We start from the raw sequence: 15,365 nt of genomic DNA, 5'->3' as shown, positions 1-15,365 counted from the left end.
GAATCAGCCCCCTCAGACTTTCCACCACGAAGTGAACCCGAAACCTCGGGCTGTGGGGGGCGGGCACGGAGGGGGGGTTACAGGGGAAGTGGGGGACAGGGGAAGGAATCTGGAGGCACAGCACCCCAACTCATCACTCTGCTCTCTGCTGCTGCTCCGTTTCCTGGGGTGCCCTGAGGGCCCCCCCAAAAAAAGAATTGGGCCAACTCTTGTGAGAATCTGACTCTGGATCCTTGGCCCTTCGTGGCTGTCTCTGCGCCCGATTGTCTCCTGCTCCCCCTCTCCCACCCCCCCTCCCACCCCCCACCCCAGATCCCCTAGTTCCTGCCCCCCCATCTCTGTCCCCCTTTGCAGAGCGCAGGCGATCGGCGGGAGATGCGGGAAGTTCAGGTTCTGGGCTGGCTGCTTTCTCTTCTGCTGGGGGCCGCGCCAGGTAAGATGCGGGTGGAGGAGGCTGACCTCCAATCGCGATCCTCCCCTCCCTGTCCTCCCACTGCCCAACCCCCTTCGGATTCCCTACTGAAGCCTCTCCATCCACTGACTTACTTTCTGTCTGTCTTTCTTGTCAGTCCTGGGGCTTGAACTCAGGGCCTGGGCGCTGTCCCTGAGCTGCTTTGGCTCCAGGCTGGCGCTCTACCACTTGAGCCACGGCGCCACTTCTGGCTTTTTCTGGGTCTGTGGTACTGAGGAATCGAACCCAGGGCTCTGTGCTTGCGAGGCGAGCGCTCTGCCCCTGAGCCACCTGCCCAGCCGGCCCTTTTCCCTCTTCTCCTCTCTCTTCTCCTCCCGCAGGGGCGGCCTCCGGCCAGGGGGAAGCCATCCCCGTGGTGTGGGCTCAGGAGGGGGCCCCGGCCCTGCTTCCCTGCCGCCCTGCGCCCCCCCTCCAGCAGGGCAGCCTGCGGGGGAGCGTGCGGCTCACCTGGAGACACCAGCCGGACAGGTACGCACCCCAAAACTGAGCCACAGAACTCCCCCCCTCGCCAGCCAGGGGAGACCCCCCCCACCAGCCAGCCCGCCCCTCCCTGCCCTCCCCCGGCCTCCACAGCCTGAGCCTCTGCCAGCTCAGCCTCCCGCGCGGCCGGGATTACAGGCGTGCAGCACCAGACTGCAGCTTCCAATCTCTCTCCTGTTCTCTCTCTCTCCTGCCCCAGCACCCCGACGGCCGCCACCCCGGGGGGATCCCCCGGCCCCCTCGGCTACACGGTGCTGAGCGTGTCCCCCGAAGGCCTGCACCTGCGCCGGCCGCCCCTGGGGCCCCGGGTGCAGCTGGCGGAGCGGGGCCTGCAGCGCGCGGACTTCTCGCTGCGGCTGAGCCCGGCCCTGCGCGCCGACGCCGGCCAGTACCGAGCCACCGTGCACCTGGGCGACCGGGCCCTCTCCTGCCACCTGCGCCTGCGCCTGGGCCAGGCCTCGAGTAGGTGGGGCGGGACTGGGGGAGGTGTGAGATGGGGTCTCTGTTTCCCCAGGTGTCCAAGAGGGGAAGGGAGGGGAGCTGGCAGTCCAGGGAAGCATGGGGTGGGCACCATGGAGAGATTGCATCAGCACCACCCCCAAGAACCCCCCTTTTTTCCACCCACAGCCTGGGGAGTACCCCGGCATGTGGGGGAGAGAGGCGCCCCTGGGAGGGCTGGGGGGTGATTCATTTCCAGCGTTTGTTCTGTAGCTCAGGGGTGCGTTTAGTCCCTGCCAGGGTGTGTGGACAGAGACGGTGCTTACCCCCTGATCATTGAAGCTGCTCCGGGCTGGCGCTCTCCCGCCTGAGCCACAGCGCCACGCACAGCTCTTTGGTGAATCCTGGACGACTCTTTCCGGCCGCTTCACGCCAGGCCCCTGGCTCCGTTTCTGGCTGTTTGCCGGGCACCGGTGGCTCCCGCCGGTCACCGCAGCGGCTCAAAGCCAGCCGGGGCAGGGAAGTCCCTGAACCACCAGGAGGCCAGAGGTGGTGCGGCGGCCCGAGGGGCAGAGCGCCAGCCAGGGACAGCGCCCGGGCCCTGAGTTCAAGCCCCACGGCTGACCAAAAGGAAGACTGAGTCTCATGGAATGTCTTGTCTAAGCTAGTTTTGAATCTTGATCCTCAGATCTGCTAAGATGACCAGCTTCCGGCTGGAGTCGTCTAGAACATGTTTCTAGAAGCTTCTAGACTCCCTTTCTAGAACCTTCTAGAACATGTTTCTAGAACCTTCTAGACTCCCTTTCTGGAATCTTCTAGAGCATGTTTCTGAAACTTTCTAGGCTCTCTTTCTGGAACCTTCTACAACATGTTTCTAGAACCTTCTGGGCTCCCCTTCTAGAAGCTTCTAGCTTGGTGGCCTTGCCGTGTGGGCGGGGCTGATGGGGACTCTCCTCTCGTCCCTGGGCAGTGACGGCCAGCCCCCCGGGGTCTCTCAGGACCGCCGACCGCGTCACGTTGAAGTGCTCTTTTGAGCGCCCCGAGTCCCCGGCCTCCGTGCGGTGGTTCCGAGGCCGGGGCAGCGGCCGCGTCCCCGTGCGGGAGTCTGTCCATCACCACATGGTGGAGAGCTTCCTCTTCCTGCCGCAAGTTGGCCCCACGGACTCGGGCACGTGGGGCTGCGTGCTCACGTACACGGATGGCTTCCGCGTGACCGTCACGCACCACCTCGAGGTCCTGGGTGAGTCGTGAACCTGCTTTCCCGCTGATCCACGCGCCCCTCCCACCCCCAGGGCAGCATCTCAGCAGCCCCTGCTACGTATTGTTATTATTAATAATAATATATTTGTTTCGGGTCAGTCTTAGGGCTTGAACTCAGGGCCTAGGCCACTGTCCCTGAGCTCTTTCGCTCAAAGATGGCGCTCTACCACTTGAGCCACTTCTAGCTTTTTTGCTGGTTTATTGAAGATAAAAATTCTCCTAGAGCCAGGCATTGTTGTCCTGGCCTCCTCGTGGCTCAGGAGGCTGAGATCCAGGTTCAAAGCCAGCCCTGGGCAGGCAAATCTGGGAGCCTCATCTCCAGTGAGCCAGCAAAAGGCCGGATGTGGAGCTGTGGCTCAAGACGCAGTGTTCAAGCTGTGAGTTCAAGCCCCAGGACCAACACACACACACACACACACACACACACACACACACACACACACACACACAGCTCTCACAGACTTTCCTGCCCAGGCTGGCCCTGAACCGCGATCCTCAGATCTCAGCCTACTGAGATGATGCTGTGATGGCGGGCTCAGATCACACCTGACCGTTGCCTTTCCTCTCCAGGTCTGGAGCCCCCAGCTCCCCTGACGGTGTACGCGGCCGCAGGTTCGAGGGCGGTGCTGCCTTGCCACCTGCCCTCGGACCTGGGCAACCACACTTCCCTGGCTGCCCAGTGGGCCCCGCCCGGAGCAGGCCCCGACCTTCCGGTGGCTGGACATGACGGCGACTTCACCCTCCAACTCCAAGCGGTCAGCGTGGCCCAGGCGGGAAACTACACCTGCCACGTCCGCGTGCCGGGCCGATCTCTCCAGACCACCATCACCTTGGCGGTCATTACAGGTTAGCCATGGGTGGGAAACATGGCTACTCCCTGAGCTGGGCACCGCTGGTAGCACACGCCTGTAATCCCGGCTAGTCAAGAGGCTGAGCTCTGTAGGATCCAGGTTCAAAGCCAGCCCCAGGCAGGAAAACCCATGAGACTCATATCCCCAATGCACCACCCCAGAAGTGGCGCCCTGGCTCAAGTGGTAGAGCGCCAGCCTGGAGCTGAAGAGCTGAGGGACAGCGCCCAGGCCCTGAGTTCAAGCCCCACCACCTCCATCAAAATAATGTCTGCTCCTGGCTTCAGGAAGCCAGGGAGGGCTGGCTGGCTGCTCAGAGACTGAGCTGTCAGTCACCCCAAGACTCCAGGCCCTGGGGTTCCACCATGGCCTCTCCTCACTTCCCTGAAAAGAAACTGAAATTGAAAATCTCCCTTGAGTCACCAAGCCAATGTTCCACTGCGTTCAAAGGGGCTCCCCTTTGAACACCTGGGGCGGGGGGGGGGGGGAGGAGGAAGGGGGGCGGGGGGGAGGGGGGGCGGGGGCGGAGGCGGCCTTAGAACCTAGACCCGGAGGTGACAGAACTTTGAACAGGCCAAGGCCGGTGGCTCCCGCCTGTCATCCCAGCGACTCAGGAGGCTGAGATCTGAGGATCGCGATCCAAAGCTAGACCTTCCCCTGCCCCGCAGGAAAATCCGCCAGACTCTTGTCTCCAGTGAACCCCTAAAGAGCCAGAAATGAGCTGGGTGCCCAGGCTGGCTTTGAACCGCGATCCTCAGAGCTCAGCCTCCTGAGTAGCCAGGATGGATTACAGGTGTCATTTTTTTCCCAGTGACTCTCAAATCAGGGAAGTTGCTGTGTGAGGTCACCCCCGCGTCTGGCGGAGAGAACTTCGTGTGGCGCCCCCTGGACCCCCGATCCAAGACGTCGTCCCCAGGACCCTGGCTGGAGGCCGGGGAGGCCGGGCCCCACTCGCAGCCCTGGCAGTGCCAAGTGTACCAGGGGGAGACGCTTCTGGGGACAGCGGTGTCCCTCCCGGAGTCCAGGCAAGGTCAGCGGCCCCGAGACCACGCCCCCAACCCCAACCGTGACCCCATGCCCACCCCCACCCCCACCACTCCCCACACTTTCCTTTCCGGGTCAGACATCAGATCTCAAGCTCTCTAAGAGTAGCTAAAAGTATGGCAAGATAGATATAGATGATAGATAGACAGATAGATGATAGATAGACAGATAGATAGGTAGATGATGGATAGATGATGGATAGATAAATAGAGAGGCAGACAGACAGATGCTAGGTAGACAAATAGATAATGGATAGATGATAGAGGCAGACAGACAGATGATAGGTGGATGGTAGATGATAGATAAATAGCTGATAAATGATGGATAGAAGACAGATAGGTGATGGATAGAAAGATAGATGATAGATGGTAGATGTTAGGTAGATGCTAGATTGTGTGTGTGTGTGTGTGTGTGTGTGCGCACACGCATGGCAGTCCCAAGATTTGGACTCAAGGCCTGGGTGTTATCCCCTAGCTTCCCCCCCCCAAGGCTGGTGCTCTACCACTTGAGTAACACCTCTACTGCCAGCTTTTTGATGGTTCATTGGAAATACAAGTCTCAGCCTTCCCTGCCTGGGCTGGCCTCGAACCGTGATCCTCAGACCCCAGCCTCCTGAGCCTGTGCTTGCTCGACAGGGGCCCGGCGTTCTGGCAAAGCTCCAGGCCCCCTTGGTGGAAGCCGTCTGGCTCTCCTTCTCGCCCTTGGTGCTCTTCTCTTGGTGATGGGAGCCTTTGGGTTTCACCAGTGGAGAAGACAGGTGAGTTGTGGCCTTAATCTCCCCTTAGTCCTCAGAGCGCCGTGTGCGCTGGGATTCGAACTCGGGCCTTGGGCGCCATCCCTGAGCTTTTTACTCAGGGCCTGGGCGCTGTCCTGAGCTTGGAGCTCTACCCCTTGAGCCACAGCACTACTTCCGGCTTTCTCAGTGTCTGTGGTACTGAGGACTTGAACCCGGGGCTTCATGCATGCTAGGCGAGCACTCTACCACTGCGCCACCTGCCCAGCGTCCCTACTTTCTTTTCATAGTTCCTTCTTCACCCCCCCCCCCAATCTCTCTCCATCGCTTCCCACAGTTGCTACAAAGAAGGTTTTCGGCCTTAGAGCTTGGGACTTACCCTCCCCAGGCTCCCAGCAAGACGGAGGAATGGGAGTTGGACATGGAGCCGGAGATGGAGCAAGAGCTGGAGCCACCAGCAGAGCCGGGGCTGACGCAGCTCTGACACCCAAGAGCCAGGCTAAACAATGTCCACAGCTCAGTCCAAATAAACCCAGCAGCAGCTGCCGCCGGGTGTGGCCGTTCCTCATCCCCAGAAGGCCCTGTCCCTCCCGGCCTCCTGGGGCTCCTCCCATCCCCTTTCCTTCCTTCCTTCCCTCCATTGGCCAGTACCAGGACTGAATCCAGGACCTAGGCATTGCTCTTTCTGGCTCGAGGCTGGTGCTTTGCCACCGGAACCACACCTACATTTCTGGCTTTTAGGTGTTTTTTTTAGGTCCTGGGGCTTGAACTCTGGGCCTGGGTGCTGTCCCTCAGTCCTTCAGCTCAAGGCTGGCGCTCTACCCCTTGGGCTACAGCGCCACTTCCGGTTTTCTGGTGGTGGATCCTGGGAGATCAGAGTCTCAAGGACTTTCCTGCCCAGGCTGGCTTTGAACCGTGATCCTCAGCCTGGCCTCCGCCACCCTCCATCCTTTTCCCCCTTTTCCCGGCCCGGCCTGGAGCCCCACCCCCTCCCCCGGAAGGCAGGAGACAGGTTAAAAACAGAAGCGCGACCATTTCTTTATTAAATTATACAAAAAAGGGAGGGGAAGGGGGCAGCTAGGGGGCTCGGCCCCACCCCGGCCTGGCGCTGTCTGGGAGAATGGAGGGGCTGGGGGGGGATGTAAGGGAGACACCCAGGGACCGATCAGGCAGGCGGATGGGGGAATGGATGAGCCAAGGGCCTGGATCTGGGATGGGTGGCGGGGGGCAGGGGAGGGGGCGAGGGGTGACTGGGGTCCACCTGGGAGACTCAGGAGGAGAAGCAGGTCGGGGGGGAGAGGGGCAAGGGTGAACAATGGCAAAAGTACGGAGGAACATTGGCTGGCTGGGGAGGCCGGAGAAGGGAGGCCCGAAAAGAGAGGCCCGGAAACAAGACACACCCCGCCCCCACCGCAGGGAGCCAGGGGAAGGGGAGGGAGGGCTACGCGTGTGTGTCCCCCACCAGCCCCCACGTCCAGGCCCCCCCCAAAAAGAGGGGGGAGCCTCCCGTCCCCAGCCCACTGGAAGGGGGGCTCATGCCGACGCCCCATTCGCTGTCTTCTGGCGCTTGGGATCCGCTTCTTCCTGTGGAGAGGGCGAAAAGAAGGGTCGGACATCTCCCTTACCCAACAGGACAGGACCCCCCCACACCCCAACGGCCACACGGTTCAGGGGTTCAAGCCCAGCGGGCGGTACCGCCTCGGGCAGCCCCACACGGCCCAAACCTCTTCTTCAGCAGCTCTCTTCAGCGCGGGCCCTTCATCCTCCTCATCTTCTTCTTCCTCATCTGAGAGCCAGAAAAGGGGTGAATGGGGAAGTGTCGGGGGGCCCCGGCACCCAGCCCGCGGGCTGCCCTCTGCTTCCTCTGGGCCTCCCCCTCCCCCCAGCCCCTCCCTACCTTCCTCTTCATCCTCTTCCTCCCCATCCTCGGCCGTTTCCTCCTCCTCTTCCTCGGCTCCGTTCTCTTCCTCCTGTGGGGAATCAGGCGAGAGTCAGGCAGGCGGGCTGTGCGCCCACCACCCAAGGTACGGGGTGGGGAGGGGGTACACACGGGTAGCTCACGCCTGTAATCCCGGCTACCCAAGTGGCTGAGATAGGAGGATCGCGGTTCCCAGCCAGCCGGGGCGGACAAAAACTCTCTTGGGTTTTATTTCCCCCCCATGAGCTAGCAAAAAGCCGGAAGTGGGGCTGTGGCTCAAGCGGTACAGCACCAGCCTTGAGTGTAAGAGCTGAGGGAAGAGGATCAGACTCTGAGTTCAAGTTCTACACCAGCACGTATGCGCGCACGCTCGCACGCGTGCACACACGCACGCGCACACACACACACACACACACACGGAAGGGGAGGCAGTCAGGGCGAGGGAGTCCTGGGAATGGAGGATGGTGGACGCATGCGTGATCCTCTCCCTCCCAGCCTCTCCGAACCTCCACTACTTCTTTCTTTCGCTCCTTCCGCACGGCCTTCTCCTCCACCTTCTCCTTCTTCTCCTTGAGATCCTGCCAGGGACACAGAGGCTCCGTTTAGGATCAACAATGGCCTCCGGCTCTAGGGTCTCAAGAGTGAACCCAGATAGCCACACGGCTTAAGAGATGAGACCAGAGCCCCCTGCGCAGTGCTGGTACCTCAGCTCCCGCCCGCCATCCCAGCTCCTCAGGAGGCTGAGATCTGAGGATCGCGGTTCAAAGCCGGCCCAGGCAGGACAGTCTGTGAGACTCTTTTATCTCCAGTGAACCAGCAAAAAAGCAGGAAGTGGCGCTGTGGCTCAAGTGGTAGAGCACCCGCCTTGAGCTGAAGCGCTGAGGGACAGCGCCCAGGCCCTGAGTTCAAGCCCAAGGACCAGCGCATGCACGCACACACACACACACACACACACACACACACACACACACACACACCTGCATCATCATACCAAAGGATCATAAAAGGTGCGAATTGGAACTGAGGGTATGGCTCAAGTGGTAAGATTCCAGCTGTCACTGGAAAAAAGCAAGCAAGAGACCCTGAGTTCAAGCCCCAATAGTGCCAAATACCCACACAAAAGAAGCACTTTGGCATAAACAGTCAAAGCCTGACCCTGGCGGCTCCCGCCTGTCATCCCAGCTGCTCAGGAGGCTGAGAGCTGACGATCTCAGTTTGAATAGAGCCTAGGTGGAGAAATCTATAAGACTTTTTATTGTTGGTGGTGGTGGTCATGGGTCTTGAACTCAGGGCCTGGGCGCTGTCCCTCAGCTCTTCAGCTCCAGGCTGGCGCTCTACCCCTTGAGCCACAGCGCCACTTCTGGTAGTTCACTGCAGATCAGAGTCTCACGGAATTGCCTGCCCGGGTTGGCTTTGAACCACGATCCTCTAGATCTCAGCCTCCTGAGTAGCTAGGAGGACAGGCGTGAACCAACAGTGCCTGGCCCTAGGAGACTTATAGCCAACGAACCACCAAAAAGCTGCAAGAGGTGCTGTGGCTCAAGTGGTAGAGCACCACCCTTGTGGAAAAGCTAGGGAAGCCACAGGACTCAGGCTCTGAGTTCAAGCCCTGTGTACACACACACACACACACACACACACACACACACACACACACACACACACACACACACACACACACACACACACAGAGAAATCCAACACCTCCTTCCCCAAGGGAGTAAGAAACTGAGGAAGAAGTGGGGAGCAGGCAGGCAGGGTAACCACCACACCCCAAGTTCTCCCGCACCTCCCAATCCACCTGCCCTGTGCACTTTTTGTCTACCTCAGTGTCCTTTTCCTGAGCAACCTGTCCCTCCCAGCGCCTCCCTCCACAAATCAGGACTTTGTTTCCCTAAGTCTAATTCTCCAGGGATAGGGAGAGAACCCTCCAGAACACTTCCCGGGCCAAGCCCTCCCTTACACCAACCCTAACCCCAAACATTTTTAGCAGCTCCACACACCCCCCCCACTTCCTGGATGTAGCCAACTGTTAGGACAGAAGTGGCCGTTTGCAAGTGGAAAAAATTATGGGTAAAGATCAAAGAAACATGGAAGGTGCTAGTGGCGCACACATGTAATCTTAGCAACTCAGGAGGGCTGCGATCTGAGGGTTGGGGTTCAAAGCAAGCCTTGCTGGGGGTGTGGGGGTTTGTGAGGGGGGTGGGAAGGGGAGACAAATCCTCAAGACTCCATTTTCTAGTGGACCAGCAAAATGCTGGACTGGAGGCATGGTTCAGGGGGGGAAGCGCCAGAGCCGAATTCAAGCCCTGGTACTGGCCCATGAAACAACACATGGAATGGAACATCAGACAGAGGAGACAACCAACAGGGTGTGTGTGTGTCTGGTTAGAGGGGTGCACAGATCTCCAGAGGGAGGGCTCAGGGGACACTGGGCAAACTCAAATTAAGATTTCTTCCCATCACGTTGCTTTTTTTCTTTCTTTTGAGGTGGTCCTGGGGCTAGCGCTCTTCCCCTTGAGCCACAGCTCCACGGCCAGTTGTTCAGTGGCCGGCAGGAGAGGAGAGTCTAATAGGACTTTCTCTGTTCTGGTTGGCTTAGAACTGCCATCCTCAGATCGGAGCTTCCTGACTAGCTAGGATGACAGGCAAGGGCCATGGGTGCTGGATGTCTTCGTTGCTCTGCCCTGGGGCTTTTCCAGCTTTTCTACTCCCCTGGAGCGCTGCCCGTTATGGAGACACTGCAGGAGGCCAGCCCACGGGCCCGGTGCACACGGCTCCACAGCTGTGGCTGTTTTCCCATCTGGGAGGGAGGGAGGAGGGAGGGGGAAGGGAGGGGGCCAAAGACCAAAGTCCAGGGAGCAGGGACCTCTCTTCCCCAGCCTGTCCTCTGATCACTGTCCTTCCATGATCCCTGTTTCACGGGACGGGAGGTGACCTGGGGCCTGGGCTTTGTAGAAACAACACATGTGCACACACATGCACGTGCATGTGCACACACACACACACATGCACGCACATGCACATGCACCCAGGGCCCGGGAGGCCCATGTGCCAGTGTCTGGGCTTCTCCGTCACACACTTACAAAGCAGCTGCCACCGCCAGGGTCCCCCACACACACTCGCTGTGTGGCACGCACACAAAGACACCTGCTCCATGGCGACACGCGTCACCCACGGACACGCAGGGGGCGGGCCGCACCCCCTGCCCCAGCTCACTTGGAGTCCCCTCACCCCCTGGGCCCCCCCACCCCGTCCCCCTTCTGCAGGCCCCCACAAAACCCTGCCTGCCTTCATTTCCCAAAGCAGCACCCCACAAATCCCGCCTGCCCCCCCACCTCGGGGGTGGGGTGCGGGGCAGGGAATCAGGAAAGCTGGAGAGGGAAGAGGGGTGCAGAAGGGAAGGAAGCCAGGCAAAGCGAAGCCTTAGCTTTTCCAAAGGGTGTCTGTCTGTCTGTCTGTCTGTCTGTCTCTGTGTATGAGGAATCCAAGAACTGGGGGTGGGGGTCGGATCGGATGGAAAGGAAGGCGGGGGGGGGGGGGGGTAAACAGAGGCAGAGGGGGCTCCCGTCGGGCACCGAGGGGAGGGGCCGAGTGGGGGGGAGGGGGAGGGCCGTCGTGTTTACAGCTCTGAGGAAAGGTGGTCAGGGCTGGACGGCCCCCCCCGCCCCTCCCCCGACGGGGCGATCGCACCCTGGGTGGAGGCGGCGGTGATGGACAGGCCGGGAGGGGCGGGGATGGGGGTGATCGACAGCCCCGGAGGGGCGAGCACAGGGGCACAAACGGGCAGAAGAGGTGGGGATGGAGGTGGACAGGTCGGAGGGGTGGAGATGGAGGTGATGGACAGGCCCGAGGGGGCGGGGAGAGCGTGATGGACAGGCCCGAGGGGGCGGGGATAGGATGGGCAGGTCGGAGGGGCGGGGATAGGGTGATGGGCAGGTCGGAGGGGCGGGGATAGGGTGATGGACAGGTCGGAGGGGCGGGGATAGGGTGATGGACAGGTAGCAGGGATAGGGTGATGGTAGGCCGGAGGGGCGGGACAGGGTGACGGGCAGGCCGGAGGGGCGGGAATAGGGTAATGAGAAGGCCGGAGGGGCGGAGATAGGGTGATAGGCACGGCGGGGGCGGGGCCAGGATAATGAAGGCCCGGGGGCGGGGCTGGGCTGGGCAGGTCGCAGGGGCCCGGCGGCCGCTAGAGGGCGCGGGCGCGGCGGCGCGGGGCGCGGGGCGCAGGGGTGCGGGGGGGAGGGCGCCGCGGGGTCCGCGGGGACCCGGTGCGCGGCCCGTCGGGGGGCGGCCGGCCGGGGCGGGTGGGGGGGGGCGGCCCGGGCCCGGGGGCCGCCCCGATCGCCGCGGGGGCTCGTACCTTGGCGCTCAGCTCGGCCGCGGCGTCCACGCTCTTCTCCGACATGATGCCGGGGCCGGGGCTGGCGGGGAGGGGGGGGGCCGGGGTCCCGGGGCCTGGACGGCGGGCGCGGGGGGCCGGTGCGGGCGGCGCCGGCGGGGCGGGGCGGGGCGCGTCCGGCGCGGGGGGCCCCCGCGGGGCTGCGGCCGTGCGGAGGGCGGGGCGGCGCGGCCGGGGCGCTCGGGCGGCGATCGGTGCTCGGCTCCGCCACCCCCCGAACCCGCAGAGCTGCCGCCGACCAGCCGCGGCCGCCCCCGGGCAGCGAACCCGCTTATAAGGCCGAGCGCTGCCCGACGGGAGGGGCCTGGGCGCAGGGGTGGGGCCGGCGGGCGGGGCGGGGCGGCGGGGGCGGGGCTCCGCGGGAGACGCCCCTCCCTCCCGACGGGGAGGGCGCCCAGAACCTTCCTGATCGCCCCCCCACACACACACATAAATGTAATCAGAACACCCCGAGGTGTCCGCCGAGGGCCGGGGGAGGGCGGGGCGGGGAGGGCGGGGCGCGGCCGGTGGAGAGACCGCGCAGGTATCTGCGAACCCCAAGAAAGAAGGGGCTGCCCGGCTCCCCTCCCCTCCCCCCCCACATTGTCTGGGTGGCCTTGAGGCGCGGAGGGACGGATGGGCGAGGGCAGGGCAGCGGCCTCCCCCTCCGCCTCACCCCTCCTCCCCCTTTTCCGGGGATCCACGCGGGGCCCCGGCCCCCCCCCCCGCGGCCTGCAGGGCTGGGCATTGACCTCTCGTCCCATCCGGACCTCGCTCCCCCTCCTCTCCCCTGTATTCTCCCCCCCCTTCCCATCTGATTCCTCCTCTCGTCTTTATTCCTATTTTCCTCGTCGCTTTTCCATCCGTCTTGCTGGATTCTCTGGGTCCAAGTCTAAAATTAGGCCGCGCACACGCGCACACGTGCACACGCGCACACACACACGTGCACACGCGCACACACACACGGGCGCGCGCGCACCAGCCCGGCCCATCCCTTCGGGGTTGCGGGAAAGGACGGATTCACGTGTGGATGAAACTCAAGAAAAGCAGGGGGGGTGGGAAGGGGGAGCAGGCCGCCGTCACCCCAGCTCCCGGGGCGGCGGCGCTGTGAGGATCGCGGTTCAAAGCCAGCCGAGAAGAAGGAGACATCAGACAAAGGGCAAAGCCCGGGCGCGGCGGCGCGGCTCAGGTGGTCGAGCGCCCGCCGAGGCCTCGGACGGGGACAGCGAGGGGCGAGCCGCGGGGTCCCGAGCGCGAGCCTGGGCGCGCGCACGCGCACTCGCGCAGCGGTGGGGGGCGGGGGTCCCCCGAAGGCGGGGCCCCGCGGTCAGGGGTCACCGCACCCTTTGAATTCTGTACATGACACCTCGCGGCGGGTCACACGGCCCCGCCCCTCCTCCTGTGGGGGGGACGGTGGGGGGGGGGGTCTGGGCCTCCGAACCCCGGGTTCTTCCCAGCAGAATTCGATCCCATCGTCCTCTCGGAGATCTCCCCACCGGCCTCCCGATCTGTCTCCCCGACTCACTGGCTGATGCCTTTAATCTCTCTCTCCCCCCCCCCCCGCCCTCCCCCCCTGCTCCTCCCAGGCTTCATTAATCTCCTTTTTCTCCATCCTCCCCCCCCCCCCGCCGTCTGGCTCCCCCCCGCCCCTCCCTTCCCCCCCTTTTCTCCCCCCCCCTCCCGGCCCCGCCTGCTGTCTGGGACGCCCTGCTGGGCTGGTCACCCCGTTGCCCTGGTAACCGCTCCCCCCCGTCACCGCGGCGCCCCTCCTCCCCCTCCTCCCCCTCCAATCACCACTCTCCGTCCGCCTCCCGCCCCCTCCCCGCCGGCGGCCAGTAGGAACGCTGTTGCCAGGTGGATTGCTCATTTGAATCAGCCAATCCGAGGGCGCCATTCCCTGCCCTGCCTTATATGGGGATGTGAGGAGGGCCACGCCCCCCCACTGCAGCCCCCCTGCGGGACCGGCCCTCCCCACCCTGCCCCGCCTCTCCCCCCTCCCCACTGCCCCGGGACGCCCCCCCGGGACCCCCCAGGATGGGCTGGGGCGGGGGTGGGGGCTGGGGCTGGGTGCGATCGGGAGTGAGGAGGGGGAGGGGGAGGGGGAGGAGGGAGGGGAGGGGGGAGCCGGGAATTTTGCCCGGGGAGGGGTGTCTGGGAGTGGAGTCAGCTGCCGTGGAAAATTCCAGGGAGATGGAGAGGCCGGGAATGGGAGCCCTGCGCCCCCCAGGCCCGGCCTGGGACCCGGGGAGGGGCGAGGCGGAGCTGGGGGGGGACCCCGGCCGCGGGGGGGCGGGCTCCCCGTCCTCCAGCTCCCCCATCGCACCTCCTCCTCTAGTGGGAAGGGAAAAACCCATGATTCCCGGAAATGGGGTGACCAAAGCGAGGGCTGAGCCCCCCAGAAACTCTGACTTCTGGCCACACAACCTAAAATGGACTGAGCTGGGAAGAGCTGAGTGCTATTTCCATCTCATTCTCCCTCTCTCACTGGTAGGTGGTGGGCCTTGAACTCAGGGCCTGGGCGCTGTCCCTGAGCTCATTTGTTCCAGGCTGGCGCTCTACCACCTGAGCCACAGCACCACTTCTGGTTTTCTGGTGGTTTATTGGAGATCAGAGTCTCACGGCCTTCCCTGCCCAGGCTGGCTTTGAACTTCCATCCTCAGATCTCAGCCTCCTGAAAGAAAGAAAAATCTTTTAACTCAGGCCTGGCCAGCACTAGGGGCTCGTGCTTGTAACAATCCCAGCTACTCAGAAGGCTGAGCCCTGAGGAGGGAGGTCTAAAGCCAACCCGAGCAGGCATGTCTGTGAGATGTGTATTTCCAACGAACCACTAAAAAGCTGGAGGTGGAGGTGTGGTCCAAATGGTAGAGCACCAGCACACATACACAGAAAAACTTCACTTAAAACATGTCAAGTGTTCTTTTTCCTCTCTATATGAAAAATCTTCTACTTCAACAAACTGATTTCCTACTTGCTGTGAGGGACTGAGTTGTGAGATAAAGATTTAAAGCTGAAAGATAAAATTTCCTGGTACCTGCCTTTCAAGAGACAGACGGAAGCTGGGTACTGTGCCTCACTTCTATAATCTCAGCTACTCAGGAGGCTGAGATCTGAGGATCATGGTTCAAAGCCAGCCTGAGCAGGAAAATCTATTGAGACTTTTATCTCCAAGGAACCACCTGAAAACTAGAAGTGGGGCTGTGGCTCAAGTGGTAGAGCGCCAGCCTTGTGTACACCAAAGCTTAGGGACAGCACCCAGGCCCTGAGTTCAAGCCCCAGGGCAGAGAGAGAGAGAGAGAGAGAGAAAGAGAGAGAGAGAGAGAAAGCTGGAAACCTCCAGATAAATAAAGTGCAATCTGTTAAGAAATGGATCTGATAACACATTTAGAACTCATGGATCTTTTTATTGATTGGTTGAGTGTGTGCGTGTGCCCATGCGTGCCAGGGCCTGAACTCGGGGCTCTGTTCTTGCTTACTTTTTCCACTTAAGGCTGGTATTCTGACCACTTCCACTGTTTCCTGCTGGTTAATTGGAGATAAGAACCTTATAGACTTTTTTTTTTTTTTTTCCCCTTGGCTGGCTATCAACCTCAATCTTCAAGAGATCTCACCTTCCTGAGTAGCTAAGATTACAGGCATGAGCTGGAGGGTTTGGAAAGGTTGACTGGGTTTGTTTTCCTTTTGTTTTTTAATTGATCCTGGGGCTTGAACTCAGGGCCTGAACTATGTCTCTGAGCTGTTTTCTACTCAAGGCTAGTGCTCCACCACTTCCAGCCACAGCTCCTCCCACT

At 61.9% G+C, this 15,365-nt stretch overlaps 2 protein-coding genes across 2 annotated transcripts; one reads left to right on the top strand and one right to left on the bottom strand.

The window, feature by feature from the left end:
- The first annotated feature begins 132 nt into the window (after nt 1-132).
- Nucleotides 133-5,821, top strand: LOC138835250 (lymphocyte activation gene 3 protein-like). The gene is made up of 8 exons (XM_070033825.1): nt 133-433; nt 793-940; nt 1,152-1,414; nt 2,361-2,630; nt 3,221-3,496; nt 4,310-4,528; nt 5,178-5,299; nt 5,613-5,821. Exons 1-8 carry the CDS (start codon nt 376-378, stop codon nt 5,757-5,759), a joined length of 1,503 nt encoding a protein of 500 aa, XP_069889926.1. The 5' UTR covers nt 133-375; the 3' UTR covers nt 5,760-5,821.
- Nucleotides 5,822-6,288: 467 nt separating this feature from the next.
- Nucleotides 6,289-11,659, bottom strand: LOC138835317 (parathymosin). The gene is made up of 5 exons (XM_070033895.1): nt 11,560-11,659; nt 7,700-7,771; nt 7,173-7,245; nt 7,000-7,061; nt 6,289-6,859 (listed from the first exon to the last, which is right to left on the bottom strand). The coding sequence occupies exons 1-5, from the start codon at nt 11,602-11,604 to the stop codon at nt 6,809-6,811; spliced, it is 303 nt and encodes a 100-aa protein (XP_069889996.1). The 5' UTR covers nt 11,605-11,659; the 3' UTR covers nt 6,289-6,808.
- Between the last annotated feature and the right edge of the window lie 3,706 nt (nt 11,660-15,365).

This window comes from Dipodomys merriami, unplaced genomic scaffold, assembly GCF_024711535.1.
Source record: "Dipodomys merriami isolate MVZ:Mamm:240054 unplaced genomic scaffold, mDipMer1.0.p SCAF_233, whole genome shotgun sequence".
NCBI lineage: Eukaryota > Metazoa > Chordata > Mammalia > Rodentia > Heteromyidae > Dipodomys > Dipodomys merriami.
Note: the sequence above shows the minus strand (reverse complement) of the source record. Positions and strands in the feature narration are given on the sequence as shown.

Bases quoted from the DNA above. Each gene is read 5' to 3' on its own strand.
- LOC138835317 (XM_070033895.1), bottom strand. From the start codon at position 11,604: ATGTCGGAGAAGAGCGTGGACGCCGCGGCCGAGCTGAGCGCCAAG. The intron at 7,772-11,559 runs GTACGAGCCCCC...TGTCCCTGGCAG, and splicing joins CGGCCGAGCTGAGCGCCAAG to GATCTCAAGGAGAAGAAGGA. The intron at 6,860-6,999 runs GTTTGGGCCGTG...CCCTCTCCACAG, and splicing joins AGAGAGCTGCTGAAGAAGAG to GAAGAAGCGGATCCCAAGCG.
- LOC138835250 (XM_070033825.1), top strand. From the start codon at position 376: ATGCGGGAAGTTCAGGTTCTGGGCTGGCTGCTTTCTCTTCTGCTGGGG. The intron at 1,415-2,360 runs GTAGGTGGGGCG...GTCCCTGGGCAG, and splicing joins GCGCCTGGGCCAGGCCTCGA to TGACGGCCAGCCCCCCGGGG. The intron at 2,631-3,220 runs GTGAGTCGTGAA...TTTCCTCTCCAG, and splicing joins GCACCACCTCGAGGTCCTGG to GTCTGGAGCCCCCAGCTCCC.